General features: G+C 41.5%; 3 protein-coding genes across 3 annotated transcripts in view; all 3 read left to right on the top strand.

Moving 5' to 3' along the window:
• The first annotated feature begins 4740 nt into the window (after positions 1-4740).
• LOC134180144 (sideroflexin-5-like) lies at positions 4741-9755 on the top strand. The gene is made up of 14 exons (XM_062647238.1): positions 4741-4870; positions 4936-5056; positions 5964-6032; positions 6104-6181; positions 7915-7941; positions 8022-8102; positions 8161-8211; positions 8271-8327; positions 8397-8462; positions 8535-8625; positions 8918-9033; positions 9097-9182; positions 9336-9453; positions 9609-9755. The coding sequence occupies exons 2-14, from the start codon at positions 5009-5011 to the stop codon at positions 9684-9686; spliced, it is 966 nt and encodes a 321-aa protein (XP_062503222.1). The 5' UTR covers positions 4741-4870; positions 4936-5008; the 3' UTR covers positions 9687-9755.
• A 3535-nt stretch (positions 9756-13290) lies between these two features.
• LOC134187796 (collagen triple helix repeat-containing protein 1-like) lies at positions 13291-15268 on the top strand. The gene is made up of 3 exons (XM_062655958.1): positions 13291-13646; positions 14394-14765; positions 14828-15268. Exons 1-3 carry the CDS (start codon positions 13557-13559, stop codon positions 15182-15184), a joined length of 819 nt encoding a protein of 272 aa, XP_062511942.1. The 5' UTR covers positions 13291-13556; the 3' UTR covers positions 15185-15268.
• A 1636-nt stretch (positions 15269-16904) lies between these two features.
• LOC134187779 (splicing factor 45-like) overlaps positions 16905-17500 on the top strand; it is a 12735-nt gene continuing 12139 nt past the window's right edge. Inside the window, exons 1-4 of the mRNA XM_062655934.1 lie at positions 16905-17105; positions 17171-17250; positions 17319-17372; positions 17431-17451. Coding sequence (XP_062511918.1) covers positions 16955-17105; positions 17171-17250; positions 17319-17372; positions 17431-17451 — 306 coding nt within the window. The 5' untranslated portion in view covers positions 16905-16954. The remainder of the gene's footprint in view (positions 17106-17170; positions 17251-17318; positions 17373-17430; positions 17452-17500) is intronic.

Raw genomic sequence — 17500 nt, 5'->3', positions numbered from 1 at the left:
AGCCACATTTTATAAGAAAAACTAACAATTCATACATTTGTGAAAAGCATGTTAATTTCTCTTTCAAATGATACAACTTGTGTAACTATTGATAATTGTTGCGATATTTGATTTCGACTGCCATTTTATGCTACTATAATTACCGAACCTCAAAAACTCTGCAACATTTTCTAAGAGTATTTCAACGTGTACAACAACATCAGAATTCGTTTGTTGTGTCAACTGACCACATTTTGTAATATAACTACCCAGTTACAATGTAATATACAAATATTTACAACATAAAACAATTACATCTAACATATATATGTGTACAGGCTACACAAATTCATCAATTGTATCAAATAGAAATATATACAATAATATATAAATATATACAATATATACATACATGTACGGTCAAGAATGATAGCTGCAAAAGCAATGTCTTTCAGCGGATGCCACGCAGAGGGGTACCTTGCATTCTTGGCACCTAAATCTGGTTTTGGTTTCCTTTCTGCCTTCGAAATGCAACGTACTGACTGCTCTGCTACAATGGGGATGTGTGAGCTGTACCGAGGGTTTGGATGTTGCTGTTGTTGAAGTTGTTGTTGTAAATGTTGTTGTTGTTGTTGTAAAAGATGTTGTATTTGTTGTTGTTGTGAATGTATTTGTTGTTGATGTTGTGAATGTATTTGTTGTTGATATTGTGCGTGTTGTTGTTGCATTTGCTGTTGTTGATACTGTGTTTGTTGTTGTCGTATTTGCTGTTGATGTTGTTGTAAGGCGTGTTGTAGATGGTCTACTTTTTTTTCCTCATTTGGTGGTGGACGAGCCTGTACTGCACCATCTTTTTAGTTGCTGAACAAAATTGTGGCACAGGCTCGTCACGATCAATTCCACCCAACCCTCGGATAAGCTCACACCTGAATTCTTTCTGCATATATTGCCCTTCCTCTTGAGACGTTCATCTTGAGGACGTTGTTGTTGAAGGGCAGTAAACATGATGAAGCTGTTGAAGACGGCTAAGTCAATCATGTGCAGAAAGATTTTCTTTTAGTACTTGAGGCTCTTATGTAGGACTTCATAGTATTTGATCATTTGATCAGATTTGTCTACTCTGCCCATGTTAGTGCTATAGTCTCCAATAGCCTCAAGTCTGGAAATAGTGATCCTGTGGTGCCCGTTATACGTTGCATGATCCTTGGTAAATCTTGTGCAGGGAGTATAACGGTGTCCAGAATGAAGGGTGCTCATGACGGTGACTGCACTTCGGTCCATCAATGGATAGTCAACAGTTCACCGTCGTGTTCATAACAAAATAAACCTAAAAACAATAACTGTATTTACTAATTTCTAATAAACTATTTGCTATGGTTACCTCTAGGTAATTTTTCAAAGTCTCGAGTGTTTTTTAGATTGGCAGGAACAACCTTCCTGTTTATCTGGACTGTACCACAAGCCATCGCACCCCAATTGTAAAGCTCCTTGAACAGAGGTCCCGATGTGTAGTAATGATCGGCGTATACAGTATACCCCTGATCAAGGAGAGGATCCATCATACGCATGACGGTACAATGGATCACACTTGTCGTCTTCCGTCGTTTCCGAGCTGAGCCAGCCGATGGTGTTGTGGTTGCACCTGATGTTGTTGCTGCAGTAGTTGTGGTTGTTGCAGCTGGTACCATTGCTGCTGTCGCCGCCACTGATGATTGACGCTTCCTGCCCGTGCATATCTCAAAGTTGTATGTGTAGCCAGAGATGGAATCGCATACACAATACAACTTCACTCCCCACTGGACAGGCTTGTTTTTTATGTGTTGCCTAATAACAGCATAAACATACTATTTAGTAAATGCCTCGACTGTATGTTATAGAAACTTCTACATACCTAAAGCCAAAGCGGCCCTTAGCCTTGACCATTCGCTCGTTAAGTGAGACACGAGCATGAGGCTGACCATATTGCATACAATTAAGACGTATGTCGTCAACAACACTCCTGACTTTCCTCAACAGGTCAGTCTCTCGGTCCTTGTCAGTGCGAGGATTTTCTATCTGCAGAACCAATAGGATAGCGACAAAACGGCTGCGAGACATGAACCGTCTGGCCCACAATCCATGAAATGGAAAAGTTGTGGACCAGTATTCAGAGAGCTCAGGAACCTACACATATAAATAATTATTAAAAGAAAAAATGTACTAAGGAATTGTGTTATAGTAACCTTCACAATTCCCATGTAAATTAGGACCCCTAAGAATGAGTTCATCTCTGCAACCACCACTGAATGAAATGTACCCTCCCCTCGGCACCCTGCTGATGCTCCTCGGTAGGTCTTCTTGCAGTCATCTTCACCATTGATGTTGGTATTTCTAAAAAAATATTATAACAGAAAGACAAACACATAGCAAAGACATCAAACACGTACATTCTGATGGATTCCAGCATTTCGTTGGTAAAGAAAAGCTTGAATACCCCGAGGGCGTCAGTCAGATAATCGTTTGGAGGGTAGAAACCAGGTGGTCTCGATGGTTGAAATGATGATAAATTTAACTGATAATTATCATCAGGTGGATAACGAGACCAATCCTGGACGTTCACTGGATCAGTGTGGCGATCAAGTTGTTCGGCTGGCTCAGACTCAGAATCAGACGAATGTTGAAGAGGTTGACAATGAGCTGGTTGCGACCGAGGATTTGGTCTCTGACGTGGTTGACGAGGACGACGTGGCTGTGATGCTGACAGCAATGAAGGAGAGGGAGGGCAAGATGGGACAGAAGAAGGTGGAATGGAAGGTGCAGTAGTAGAGGAAGAAGAAGCAGTAAGTGATGAAGAATGATGGTCAGGCAAAGGAGGCCTAAAAATATATAAAATATTAGAAACTGTTTGCAATTTATTAGGCCTGTAACAAACACATCCGGGTAACTAAACATAGCAACCACAACATACTGCATTACTATGGGCATAACTCAAAGTCATCACAAACACTAACGTTCAAACTTGCAAACAAGCACTAAAACCATCTCAACAAAATGAAACGATTATACATAAATCCGTTGTACTCACAGAGTGTCATCATCGCTGTCAACACGAACGGGAAGATCTTGGCCGTGGTCTGAAGAGCTAATAGATACATAAAATATTAGAATTGTTTGCAGACTGCAATATATGGCGTCTGCAACCAACACATACAAGTACATAGCCATAGCAACTGTAGCACTACCTGTTACTGTGCGCATAATTCAGATTCTTGCCAATGCACTTACTAAAGCAATGCCTGTACCGAAAACTGGCCTAAAATCAGACACATTTTGTTTACAAATCTTGTGTTTGCCAGAAAGTCGGAATTGCAAATATACAAAAATCAAGAAACTAGTATTTGCAGAAAGGCGTTCCACAGCACATGGCTTTTCTGTGTTTTATCTATGACAGAAAAGCGGAATTATGCTAAGCGATGATAAGTCAGAATTGCAGATTTACAGAAAGCAGTCCCAGACTAGCAGAAGACACTTCATGGTACCTTGTTTTAATACCATGAAATATGTGAACATTGTGGTGACAAACATTCTTTCAGTATTGGAAAAAGCATGTGCCATAAAGTGTGAATAATGCTTTGAGATAACTTACATCCCAGACATGCAGGTAGAGGCCGATTTTAATTGGCTAGCGCAACAGGAGTAGCTGAGAGGTATTAATTCTATTCACCATCATACTTCTGAGACCTAGCTGGGTCTGGCCACACGAAACTACATCAAACGGCAAACTGATCGATTGGGACATATCCATGTATTGTATGGTCGACGTCACATGGTTAGGTTTGCAATCTCTCAGTAACCCAGCAAAGAACACTAGTGTATTAGGTCAATGCAAATTACAGGGCATGAAAATTGATCGATTTGATCTTTTCAAGCGACAGAGAATTTCTATTGGGAGACAAGGTTCGGGACTTAATTAACTTAAATCTCAGACAAGTTCAACAGGCACAGTGTCCATGATGGAAACAACAGAACTGCAAAAGATTGTTGGCTCCCAGAATGTTCTATTCAAGTTAATTAGATAAGTAGAAGTTCAAGGCAGTAGTCACACTTTCTACTGCAAGTGTCCTAGAATGTAACACAAGTCGAGAAGAATATTGACCACCAAGATAGTCTAATTAAACTTCTGTTGGCCGTTTGTCTGATTTTAGGCCAGTTTTCAGTGATTCCGCTTCTGTCATTGGCAGAAATGCAGAAACGCTGTTGACTGTTTGGGTTACACGCATTTGAAACATTTACTAAACAGCGTATCGCGAAAAAGCGGCAGCTACAGTAACTGTTATACTTACAGCGTGGCGTCATCGCTGTCTTTGGCCAAGAGAAGATCTTCCTCGTTCTCCGTCGCATCGTCAGATGACGAGTCAGACGCGAAATACACGTCGGCCTCGTCTGAAAGCTTGTCAGCTGTTGTTTCGGTTCGAAAACACGCGGCCAAATCCCCGGCGAACACAGAATCAGGTAATCCACTGTACAAGCGAGACATCGTGGTCGTTTCAACAAAAAATGTTGCCCATACATATACGACACGCCCAAAAGGTGTGTCTAACCGCTAAAATATTTTGATTGGCTAACGTAGCACAGTAGACTCGTTCAGTCCTCCTCCTTGCGCCCGCTCCACGTGTTTTAGTACGAAACTCAAAATTTCCCAAGGTGCTCGAGAATTGCCTAGCCAACGTCAGAGCACTTTCGTATACAGAGTGATTAGTATACCTCGAATTTTGTGTACGAGATGGGAAGAAGCTTGTAGTGTCCACCAGTTCTCCTCACATCCGGGCTATTCACTGACTAGCAATCTTTGGCCCGTACATATCTAGGTAGTGCATGCGCTCGCGGATGTTGTGCGATTCCAGTTGTACAGGTATCGTTTCGAAACTTAGACATTAATGCATACATCTGACATGTTTCCCTGTCTCTTCGTTACAGGCTTCCAGTGAAAACAGCGTTCGTAAAACTCGAATTCCTGGGGTGTGTACACTGTACATGTTCAATTGCAACAATGGAGAAAGTTCCGCCTTTTGAATTGGGGAAATCGCGATATGATCAAGTCAGTTTTATTAATGTGAATATGTTAAATTTAATTGGAAATGAATTTTGGGAATTCTTGAAGTTAATTAATTAACTTGCATTCTCAGTCAAGTATTTCACATTTCTGTACTGAGCAGCTAATCTCAGAGCACAAGCGGGGTTGTGTGTGTGTGTGTGTGTGTGTGTGTGTGTGTGTGTGTGTGTGTGTGTGTGTGTGTGGTGCAATAGCTTAGGTTGTTAGAGAGTCATCTTACAGAGTGTTTACATCCAGGACCTTGAAGGGTCACAAGTTCAAGTCACAGTGATGGCGAGCTATGGCATAACTTTCTTAAGCAAGAAACTAACACACATTTGCTTCTCTTGACTCAGGAGTATAAATGAGTACCTGGTCATTGACTGGGGTCCTAAGCGGCCATCGGCTGTGACTTGACATCAGCCACTGGGGTCCTGGTGAGACTTCAGGTGCTCACACCACAGTTGGCTTCACAAGTCGGTGCTCCTGCGAGTGCCTGGCCCGGCTCCAGGAGTTTGCTAGCGCAGGCTCAGAGTTCCCTGAGTAGCGCACAGGGCCCAGCCTAACAGCTGGAGCGTGACCTCTGAGAGGCAGCTCCTGGCATTTAGGATTTTTAGGTGTGTGCGTGCGCTCTGGCCACCCATCAAAGGGTTTGTCAGCGTGCCCTAAAAAGTTCAAGTAGCACCAGGGTCCCTACCTAGAAATAGGCATGGGTGCTATTTTCGGAACTTTCCGAAGGGCATATCCATTTATCCATTTGTCCATTGGTGTGTGTGTGTGTGTGTGTGTGTGTGTGTGTGTGTGTGTGTGTGTGTGTGTGTGTGTGTGTGTGTGTGTGTGTGTGTGTGTGTGTGTGTGTGTGTGTGTGTGTGTGTGTGTGTAGACATTCTCAGATTGTGCCTACACATTACAGACAACATTCTGGGGACGGTTTAAACATTTTCTTGATGTCGTGGATCCAAGGACACTCTTCACATCAGATGTAAATTGCTTCAGTATTGTGTCAATTTGTATCTTGCATATTTTTGTTGCAATTTGTAATTTATTGCGTAGAAAAGACTGCATGAATGCAAACAATTGTTGGATGACTTCAGAACTGGTACAGTGTCACCAGAGGTATCAGACCAACAGGTAATTCAGTTTGCATGCACCAGTGATGTTCTAGCTAGTGCACCTGTAATAAAATAATTAATATAATGTGCATTAGAATGCAAACTCTTAGACACTTGAGTGCATGAACAGCTATGTAACACATATAGGCAGCAACGCATTACGAGAATTTGATAAATACTAGAAATTATTACCAATCCAAGTTTTCGTGGTGAAGAAATATATTGCTATATATATATATATATATATATATATATATATATATATATATATATATATATTGCTATATATACCATCTTCTGTTTTATGCTGTTGTGGCGCTACAATCGATCCGTTTGGTGACCACCTAATCAGCTGCTCTAGGGGTCCGCTACGTGTTCAACGTCACAATGCTCTTTGTGAAGTAATATTCCAAGCTTTGCTTGTTGAAACTGCTCAGGTTATGATTCAAGCAGACCAGGAGACGTCTATCATCCAGATTTCATGGATGGTTGACCTGGATATTTCGATGTTACAATCCGTAACTCTTTACAGCCTTTCCATATATTGAAAGCAACTATCACTCCTGGTGCTGCAGCAGAAGCAGCAGAATGAGAAAAAGATGCCAGGCATGAAGCCAATGTTACCACAGCAGGTGGTCTATTCTATCCACTAGTTTTTGAACCTCTGGCTTCATATAATCTTTCATTCTAAAGACTTTGGAAGGAATATGTTCAAAGACATCATCAATCAGTGAGATACCATTTCCTTGAGCTTTCAAGAACATATTAGCACAGTTGTCTGTAAAGGTATGGTGCTACTATGCCAAGATGTTACATGCAGGTATGCAATTAGAAGTTTTAGATGTTCGTGGTTGGGATTTGCCTACTTGACTTGGAGAGATGTTGGGATGGATGTTGGGGTATTGGGGTATTGTAATATATACATACACACACACACACACACACACACACACACACACACACACACACACACACACACACACACACACACACACACACACACACACACACACACACACACACACACACACACACACACACACACACACACACATATATATATATATATATATATATATATATATATATATATATATATATTATTCTACATACATACATACAGTAACAGTAACTAGCTACTACAGATAGACTAGCCAGTCACCCAGTCACACTAACTGCCAAAGCCAATATAGCAACACATCAGCCATGTATTGGATCTGAGAACTGCAGTAAATTGCTGTTGGCAGAATATACAATTTTTGAGAATTGGTCTGCAGGCTTACGGCTGTCTTTGGTATGGCACAGCTGTCTTTGATTACATGTATCAAGTTGCATGCTTGATATATATGCTGTATAGCATGGAAGCAGCTAGAAATAACACATAGTACTCACATATCAACTACTTCAATGTGATTACCCATCGCCAGCATTCAAGAAATTAGAACTTATTTCAATGTAGCTAATTAATTAAAGGGGCAGTTTACAAATTTCTTCAAATTACTTGTTTCGTGCATCCATGCAATACGTTAGTAACTGTACATGTTAAAGGGTCACTTGATCATTTTCAGTTCATAGGTGGTTGCTTGAGTAACATGTGCACGTGCGCGTGCACGCACACACACACACACACACACACACACACACACACACACACACACACACACACACACGCACACATGCACACACATATAGACACACACACACACAACAACAACAACAACACAGCAATTCATTACTGTGTATGATTTATAGCTGTGGGGAGCTCAGAAAATTGTGCAGGTTGATAAGATTTTCTCGAAACTTTCGTTAACTTAACATGCTCTACATCTCATGTGCCAATCTTTTCTTGACATCGAAAGGCAATTCTGCACCCTGACACAGGAGAGAAGATCTTCATGCCACTGAGAATGTCAGGATTTGTTCCCTTTGGAACCCCAATTGTAAGTACATTCTTTATCTATACACTTCAATTGAACACATTGATTTCAACGATCATAGGTTGTAGGGCTACTTATACCTCAGAGCCTGGCGGGTGTCATATTCTGGCAGGTCTGTATTAAAGTGGTATTTCTATTGCATGTTGTTGTTGTATCTTCATTTATCATTAGTGGATTAATCAAAGTCATAATGCTGGTGTCAACTATGCTAATCGAAATGCCAGCCGGGTAAGGAATTTGTAAATTAATTAATGTATTATGAATTACTCCTGCCAATATGAACCGCTGTTTGCATAGCCAACACCAACCATAAAATTTGTCCAAGGATATGCTGGTGCCGTGACGAGTGCAGTTGGAATAGCAGTGAGTTACTTCTGTCGTGATCCTGACATACATTTGTTAACAATGAGGTACTTGTGTTGTGTTGCTCTCAAGGTGATGCTAAACATGTTAGTGAATCGTGCTCAAAGTATGTCCCCAGCTCGACGTCTGCTTATTCAACGCTTCATTCCATTTCCTGCTGTTGGTATGAAATGTGTGTGTGTGTGTGTGTGTGTGTGTGTGTGTGTGTGTGTGTGTGTGTGTGTGTCCGTTTAGACGGAAGCATACAGGAGGAGGAGGAGGTGTACACACACACACACACACACACACACACACACACACACACACACACACACACACACACACACACACACACACACACACACACACACACACACACACACACACACTAGGCTATTGTATTGGAGGAATGCACCTCACAATACACTAGACTATATAAACACGCACATGTATATATTGTTTCTGGATATTTGCAGCTGCTGCTAGCACTACCAATCTGTTGCTCATGCGAATGCATGAGATATCTGAAGGTATCGAGGTCGTCGACAGTCACAGCAATGTCGTCGGCATTTCAAATGTGGCCGCCAAGAAGGTTGCTAGCTATCACAGACCATGCAGAATAGTTGCAAGTAAAATGATCAAATGCTTTGTATAGGCAATATTTCAGACTGCTTTGACACGAGCGGTCCTTCCAGCACCAGTATTACTGATACCTCCAATCATCATGTCTTTACTAGACAGGTGAGTTGGTATATATATCTACTATATCGATAAAATTTTGATTATATATATATATATATATATATATATATACTATATATATATATATATATATATATATATACTATATATATATATATATATTATATATATATATATGTTATTCACTTGCAGGACACAATTGTTTCGACGATACCCTCGGCTCAACTTACCCGTTCATAGCATCGTCGTCCTTGCTTCATTTGGATTGGCTCTACCGCTTGCGATTAGCCTTTTCCCTCAAACAGGAGAGGTAAGCTTATGCTCCTTCAGTTGCAGCTAGTTGTTTTACCGAGTTTGTTAACATCTATTTGCCATGCCCTCTTGCTGCTCTGCATGTCGCTTGTGTATAGCCAGTGATTTGTTGGCTGTACACTCTCACACAGATATTTGTTGTTGTCGCTATAGATCAGACGGTCAGAACTGGAGCCAGACATAAGGGACAACTGCTCAGAGGAGTTGCTGTTTTACAACAAGGGACTTTGATTGTGACATTTTCAAATGATTCAGATTGTGACATTTTCAAATGATTCGGAGTGTCTTTGTAACTCTTCACTGCCTGATTAACTTAATTAAGTTAATATTTAAAATGGTCTCTTTCAGCCAGAGACTATTTGTCTTGTGGGATTCATAATCCTTAATTATCTCCATTGATCGTATACCTTTAGGGCATGCTTGGGTTATTAGACCACTGGATTCGAACTAACCGAGTGCCCGTATACTAGCCTGTATACTGCAGTATCCAAGGTATAGCATAATAGACAGGCAAGAAGAAAAGACTACTAGAAAAAAGATAAAATTGCAAACACCTACCGTTTGGTATACGTCTACTGTGCTGATCACATGACCATCCCACATCCGGGATCTCGTTGTACGATAGCTTCTAGCCGAAAACTCAGGTTCCGAAAGTCGAAATCCGTAAGAACTCTCTCTCTCTCATTTTTGTCAATCGCTGTATTTCTCTCTATTGTCTTGTTAGCTGTCGAGTAGTTACAAGTTTGTGTCGCAGTCCAACAAGATTGCCTAGTCAAAGCCGACAACACCGGGATGACGAGTTGAAGGTTTGATGTGTGGGGAGGGTGTTCATTGCTGGGTGTATAATAGGAGTTGTATATTGCTGGAAAAGCGATCAAAGAATGCTACAAAACGATAGAATTTAGCAGCGAGAATGCATACATACCTCTTTCTTATATTTAGTGTAGGCTCTAATATATTTACTAACAGGCAGTAGTACGTACAAGTTCTGTGTATTACGTTTGTTGCACTTTGCTTATTTAATTAAGTGTACTATTTATATATTATTTAACACTTATTACAATATACAATTTATTGATATTAATGCTATTGTAGGCGTGTCAAAAAATTGTTAGACTCCCGCATTCTCCCGCCTTTTTTTCTTGCAAATTCACGCATTTTGATTGAGCTAGGTTGGCAGGTCTGCCGTCGCTATGGTAGATAGTAGTGCAGGCCGGTCACGTGACGTACGACCGACCAGACGACCTGCTAGGCAACCGTGTAACATGTGACCAAATGAATATTCCGTATGTTATGGCACGGAGAGCGTTTGCACTGTAGTGCTTCATTGTTGTTCTTGTTGAATTCTGTTGTGACTGCAGCCTCCTAGACATACAGTGTATATCCCACATAACAAGTTGGCCAAATGATCAAGTCTACTGCATGATGCAAGTTGTTAGTCCATAAAATTTGCCAGATAGTGGTAATTTTGTAATCTTTTACCTATAGTAAGGTATTCGTAGGTGGCACCTCGCATTGGTGAGTAACACATCCTAACAGAGTTTTCCAACCTGTCTCTACTGAAATGCCGCACCCTAGCTAGACAATACGTAGGGTAATTGGGGGTAATTCCGCACACCTTTTAGTTAGATGAGCCGTATCTTCTGCAAGAGATTGCGTCCTGCGTTTACCTGCTTATGGTTTCTTCGTTTACTACTGCAGTATACGTGGACGGCTGTTCTTGGCACCATGCAACTATACAAGCAAGCGGTTGGACGTTTCTGCATTAGTGTCAAATATCCAGGGTGGGGCTATTCTGCACAGTTTCCGTTTCTCCCTCTGATGGCTGCAAACACGACACCTGGCTGGTGTATTTACTAACGGTTAGAATTACGACTTGGGCATACATAAAGCAAAGTTAAAGTTTCTGTAGGTTTTCTGCGAATGCTAACTATGGTCCGCCCTAGTTACTGATTTTGTCTTCTTCTCCTCTCAGGCTCTGCACCGTTCACAAACCCATGCCTGCTTCTTTGATGGTCTTTTGCTTAGTATATATAGCAATTTACAATGAAATGAAATGATATCCACTTTGCACCCTACTAGGGCCCCCATAAAAATGATGAGAAGGTTCCCGTGATCGGCTAATTCAGCTGGTGGTTTACCTTCTGCGATATGCATGAGCAGTAATAGTGGTGTGTCTATCTTTGGAAAGTATGAAGTCACCAAACAACTTGCTTGCTAAAAATTTAGACGGTTTGTTCTACAACATGATGCTCACCTTGCACGAAAACACTAACTAGAAAATTCTTCCGGCTCACAAACATAGGTATTTTGCCGCTACCTAAATCGCAGAACGATAAGCTATCCAGCGAGTGTTCACGCGTTCCATTTCGTCTCAGTTGAAAGAAATGAGAAGTAATTGAATTTAAAAGTGTGCGGATTTCCCCCTTCCTTGCCCCCTTCCTTTCCCCCTTCCTTTCCCCCTTCCTCCCCCGTGTGCGGAAATACCCCGGATTACTCTGTTTGTTGAACCCTGTCATGGAAGTAAACATGGAAACTTCGTAATTGTGATCAAAACAATTTAAATGCGCAGTTTAAGTATACACCCTGTTCCATTGTAACGACAGTGCTATGGCCTATTTGTTGACATATAAATTTATATCGACAAACATTGACTATCTACAGTGTTAGATACAGCACAGTGTAGTAAGGATTGATCATACTGTAGTATGAGGGACATGTGAATAGTTGACTGTAGGTGGTGGCATTCAACTCCTGAAGGTGTTTCTTGGTTGTCACGTACACACAACCCCTAGCTACAATACAAAAGGATGGGGCGACGGACCTTCATGAGGCTTTTTCGACACCGTTTGGTCACTTGCATGAATCATTCATAGACTGATCTGTAGTTGGACAAGGAAACAATTTTTTGAAGTAGGTCTTCTAATGAAATGTAGTTGTGGAGAGGAGAAATTTCAGGTTCATGTGTAAGAGGTCGATGGATAGCCATATATGACCACGCCCCTTTCTGTTGTGCGACCCAGATTAGAAGCCTCGCTGCTCTCGACAATAACAGTAAACAGTCGAGCTGGCAAGAAAGAGACAATACGGGATGTTGTGTTATTTAATCAAACATGTCAGATTAATTCACTAATCAAATGAATAGATAAGCACTACAGTGCTAAACCCTCAACTGGTGTATGTAATCTCATCTTGTCACATGATAATGTTTTGCATACTGAGATATTTAGCCCAACCCGCTCGTCTCAGCTAAGGTTTCCAATGCAGGCGTGTAAACAAAGGGTGCTGACAATGCATGTTCCTCTTTCTAAATTTTTGTGGAGCGTCAAATTTCTGTTGGAGATGACACTAATTTAGTGATTGTAACTGCAACAACACTGCTCAGTCACTCACACCGAAAATTCAAGCTCTCGGACTGCAGAACCACTATGCAGAAACTCTGTAGAACAAGCCAAATGTTACAAGTCAGGTACATTATGGCGCCTGAATCTTACCAGCACCTTCGCTATCTAGACACCTGGTTGTTGGTGGGAAACCATGCACCTGCAAATGTAGATTAGGTGTTGTTTCGAATTCTAAGTGCTAAACCCTTATGTAAAGCAAAGGACTAGACACCATGTACAGGACGACCTGATGGCTGAATTCTCATTAGCAGCTACCAAACAAAGAGAGGTGGAGCCTAACGATGACATCACGTTCAGTCTATTGGTTGGTACTGTAATGACACCACGTCTTGTCTACTGGTCTGGAACAGCTTTATTTATCTGAGCTAATGAGTATAGTAACACCTTGGCATATTTCCACCAGTGTGTCAATGTGGGAGATTAATCCAAATAAGGTGCTTGAGAGAGTACCATGTCTCATCTATGACAATAGCAACATAAGCTCATTTGCTTACAAGACATTAAAAGTGGAGGGACTGGCTATGAAACCTTATTGAGACCATCTTTATGTAGATATCTTGGAAACATCAGATTACGTGGAAATGTTCCATTTCAGACTAGACTGTAGGTGCCCGAGATGTGAGGGTGTGTCAAGAGGAGTATATAAGAGCAAGCCCACCAGCTCACTTCATCAGTATTAAGGATATTGGTCATCATCATGTTTTCATTTTTTGTGACAGTTCTGGTGGTCATTCAAGTCATTGCTACTTCCGGTGGTCAAAGTGTGTCAGATGAGAGAAATCAGCAGGTTAGGATGATTCGGCGTTTTTTAGACGTATTGGTTGAAACCCTGTCATGGAAGTAAACACGAAAACTTCCTAGTAATTTAGATTACGTGTTTATAAGCCTGGTAGGTAGTCGTCATTTCGCAATCAAGACAATTGAAGTGTACAGTGTAAGTATGCACTCAGTTTCGTTGTAACGACAGTGGTATGGTATATTTGTTGACATATTGATTGATATCGGCAAACATTGACTATCTACAGTGCTAGATACAGCACAGTGTAGTAAGGATTGATCATACTGTAGTACAAGACATGTGAATAGTTGACTGTAGGTAGCATTCAGCTTCTGAAGGTTTTCTTGGTTGTCAAATACACACAATCCCTAGCTACAATACAAAAGGATGGGGCAAAGGAACTTCGTAAGGAATTTTCATTGCCGTTTGGTCACTTGCACGAATCGTTCTTATAGTGGTCTGTAGTTGGACACTCAAACAATTTTTGAAGTAGGTCTTATAATGAAACATGGTTGTGGGGAGGAGAAATTTGACGTTCGTGTGTACACACAGACAGACAGACAGACAGACACACACACACACACACACACACACACACACACACACACACACACACACACACACACACACACACACCAAGAGCTCGATAGGTAGCCATATAGGACCCGTCCCTGTATGTTGTGTGACCCCGGGTTGGAAGCCTCGCTATGCTCGGCAATTATGTATGTCACAAAACTTGAGTGTGATTTTGTTTAGAAGGCATGTGTGTCTGCTGGTATTCCTGGAGTACCTGGATTACCTGGAGTGAATGGATTACCTGGACGAGACGGAATGAAAGGAGAGAAAGGAATGAATGGCGAAAACGGATTAGTTGGAAATGCTGGTCGACAAGGAATAAAAGGAGATGAAGGAAGCAAAGGAATAAAGGGAGAGAGAGGATTGGTTGGCGATGACGGTGGTAAAGGTAATGCTGGGAAGATAGGCCCACAAGGTCCACAAGGGATAAGAGGAGAACAAGGGACAAAGGGAGAGACAGGAAGGAAAGGAGAGAAAGGACAAGCTATTACACTCAACTGGAAACAGTGTGTGTGGAATAGAGTGGATGTCAAAGACAGCGGTTTAATACAGGTTATTCTACCTCAATTTGTATTGCAATCATCACTGTATGACTTGTTTATGGTTGTGTACAGAACTGTAATTTTAGAAAACATGACAACAGTTCAGCTCTACATGTAGCATATGCTGGGACTCTTGGGGTTTACTGTGGTAGTCAGTGCTGTTCTCGATGGTATTTTACGTTCAACGGTAACGAGTGCAGTGGACCTATGACTATTGAGGGAATCCTGTATGGTCGTCCAGCTAATGATAGTCCTCATCGTCACAGACAGATTGAGGGATACTGTGAGAACATTCCAGCAGGTCAAGTCACAATTGGATTCAACGTAGGAAACTGTAACAAATGGACATCAACAATATATGATGGTCACACAGGATATCTATCGGTATCTCGCATTATGATTGCAGAAGTTCCTCCATCACAAAAGTGAGTGAATGAGAGAGGAATTAGAACTTGAACTTGTGTTCGGTATAGTTTGCGGTATGTACTATTAAAATCTTTGCAGTTGTTTTGAGTTCGTCTACTGAGCATGAGATAGATATCAGGGGTGCAGCGTGACCTCTAGAAATGGAGCTAAACTTCATGATGCTACAGGGCACGCCCATTTTTGTGGACACTGATACTGTAGAATCAGTGGCAGATCCAGACTGGAAAAGGGTGGTGTCACTGTCTATATATACTATATACAGATTTGGTCCTCACACGTATTTACAGTCCACAATTTTCATGACCCCATCTACAAATGATGAGGGCTATAGCCTGGTCTAGCCCATGCCACACTATGCCCATGTCGATATAACCACACGTCATGATTAAGTCTACTATATACAGGCAATACTATACCTACCACCTGAAGGTATGACACGCGGAGAGGGTCTGGCTACGCGAGATTAGAAAAGTTGTTCTTATGCTCTACTGTCTCGTGCTGGACAGTGGGGGATTCAGTTAACAAACTCCAGAAATAGACTAAGAGAAAGAACTATATACTGGATGTGCATAGCATATCAGACGCGTAGACAGCAAATAGTAATTGGTCTAGCCTAACATGATGAGCTAGTAGGCGTGGTCATTTAACTCGCGCTAAAAAGTGTAATTTTACTTACTTCATTGATGATTGGGCGGTGCAGTAAACGCAAATGAAAAAATAGGCAATCGTGAATGGCAATATGAAATACACCACTGTCTCTTAATAAAAACAATTCACGCATGTAATAATTGTAGCATATAAGTTAGTTATTTAATTAGCATCCTCAAACCGGAAGTTGAAGTGATTCAACGTCTGGCGAAAGTGCAATTTTCCAAAATTGGTCCTGCCAGTATAGTCTGCTTCTGCATATATTAGTGCTTATCTATATTCATAGTTTGCATGCGGTAATATCAACTTAGCTGATTTTATTAGTTTTGGGCTTGGACAATTTTCTGATATCACTAACAACAATAATAATCAAGTGGCACTGGAGACCAATTTGGGGCCACCATTTTGGAAATAGGGCCAGCAACACTGAACCAGCATGCTCTAGAGGCACAGAAAGATGACGGAGTTACAAGCATTCTAGGGATCCATCCAACAAGACAAGTAGTCAATGGGTAAAAGAGACATTAGACATTATATACAGAAAATGTCACAATCAAAGTCCCTTCTTGTAAAACAGCAATTCGTCTGAGCAGTTGTCCCCTATGTCTGTCCAGTTCTGACTGTCTGATCTATAGCGACAACATCAAATATCTGGGAGAGAGTACACAGCCAACAAATCACTGGCTTTAAACGAGAGACATGCAGAGCAGCAGGAGGGCATGGCAAAATAGATGTTAGCAAACTCAGTACAACACTAGCTCAAACTGAAGGAGCATTAGCTTACCTCACCTGTTTGAGGGAAAAGGCTAACCGCAAGTGGTAGAGCCAATCAGATGAAGCTAGGACGACGATGCTATGAACGGGTAAGTTGAGCCGATGGTATCTTCCAAACCATCGTGTCCTGCAAGTCCATACTCTCTAAATTATTATCAACATTTTATCGTCGTCTCTACCAACTCACCTGTCTGCAAATGAATTAATTTAATTAATTAACTATACCATTTCCAATCTCCTTTCTAATAAATTATATTATTAGCAGTATGGGCGCGAGTCGTCATCATTAAACTGACTTGATCATATCGCGACCTCCCCAATTCAAAAGGTGTCCTCCATCGAACTGATCACATGACGGTAACACATCCGGGATATCTATCAAACATGTCGCTCTACGATGGCCTCGGACTGGATCAAGACGAGATCAGTGAGTCCGTCCAAGAGGTCAAGATACCCGAAAAGCAGCCGGAAAAGAAAATTCAGCCCCCAAAAGTCGAAATCCGTAAGAATACTTTCTCATTTTGCGTTATTTCTAGCCATCTCGCTGTATTTCTCTCAAATGTGTAGCTAAACTGTCGAGTAGCTACAAGTTTATGTCGACCCAGTTGCAGCGCAACAAGATTGCTCAGTCGAAGTCGACGACACCGGTTAGCTTGTAGAAGGGCATGCGCATTTGGTTGGCTTTGTCAGTTCTGTGATGCGTGGCGCGCAATAGAGACAGAAGCCGGCGCTCGTGACTCTCGGTAGCGCGCGCGATGACGACTTGAAGGTTTGATGTGTGGAGTGGGTGGTCGCATTTCGTGGTTTTTGACTTGTGTTTGGTGTAGTTGAGTTACAAGACTGAATTGGTAAGTTGATGGAGTTTGGTTTTGTGTGTGTCTGTCTGTCTGTCTGTCT

This window comes from Corticium candelabrum, chromosome 1, assembly GCF_963422355.1.
Source record: "Corticium candelabrum chromosome 1, ooCorCand1.1, whole genome shotgun sequence".
Taxonomy (NCBI): domain Eukaryota; kingdom Metazoa; phylum Porifera; class Homoscleromorpha; order Homosclerophorida; family Plakinidae; genus Corticium; species Corticium candelabrum.
Note: the sequence above shows the minus strand (reverse complement) of the source record. Positions and strands in the feature narration are given on the sequence as shown.

Excerpts from the sequence above, each read along its gene's own strand:
- LOC134187796 (XM_062655958.1), top strand. The coding sequence starts at position 13,557 with ATGTTTTCATTTTTTGTGACAGTTCTGGTGGTCATTCAAGTCATTGCT. Across the intron at positions 13,647-14,393 it reads CAGATGAGAGAAATCAGCAG|AAGGCATGTGTGTCTGCTGG; the intron begins GTTAGGATGATT and ends GATTTTGTTTAG. Across the intron at positions 14,766-14,827 it reads AAGACAGCGGTTTAATACAG|AACTGTAATTTTAGAAAACA; the intron begins GTTATTCTACCT and ends GGTTGTGTACAG.
- LOC134180144 (XM_062647238.1), top strand. The coding sequence starts at position 5,009 with ATGGAGAAAGTTCCGCCTTTTGAATTGGGGAAATCGCGATATGATCAA. Across the intron at positions 5,057-5,963 it reads GGAAATCGCGATATGATCAA|ACAACATTCTGGGGACGGTT; the intron begins GTCAGTTTTATT and ends TACACATTACAG. Across the intron at positions 7,942-8,021 it reads GAGCTCAGAAAATTGTGCAG|GCAATTCTGCACCCTGACAC; the intron begins GTTGATAAGATT and ends TGACATCGAAAG.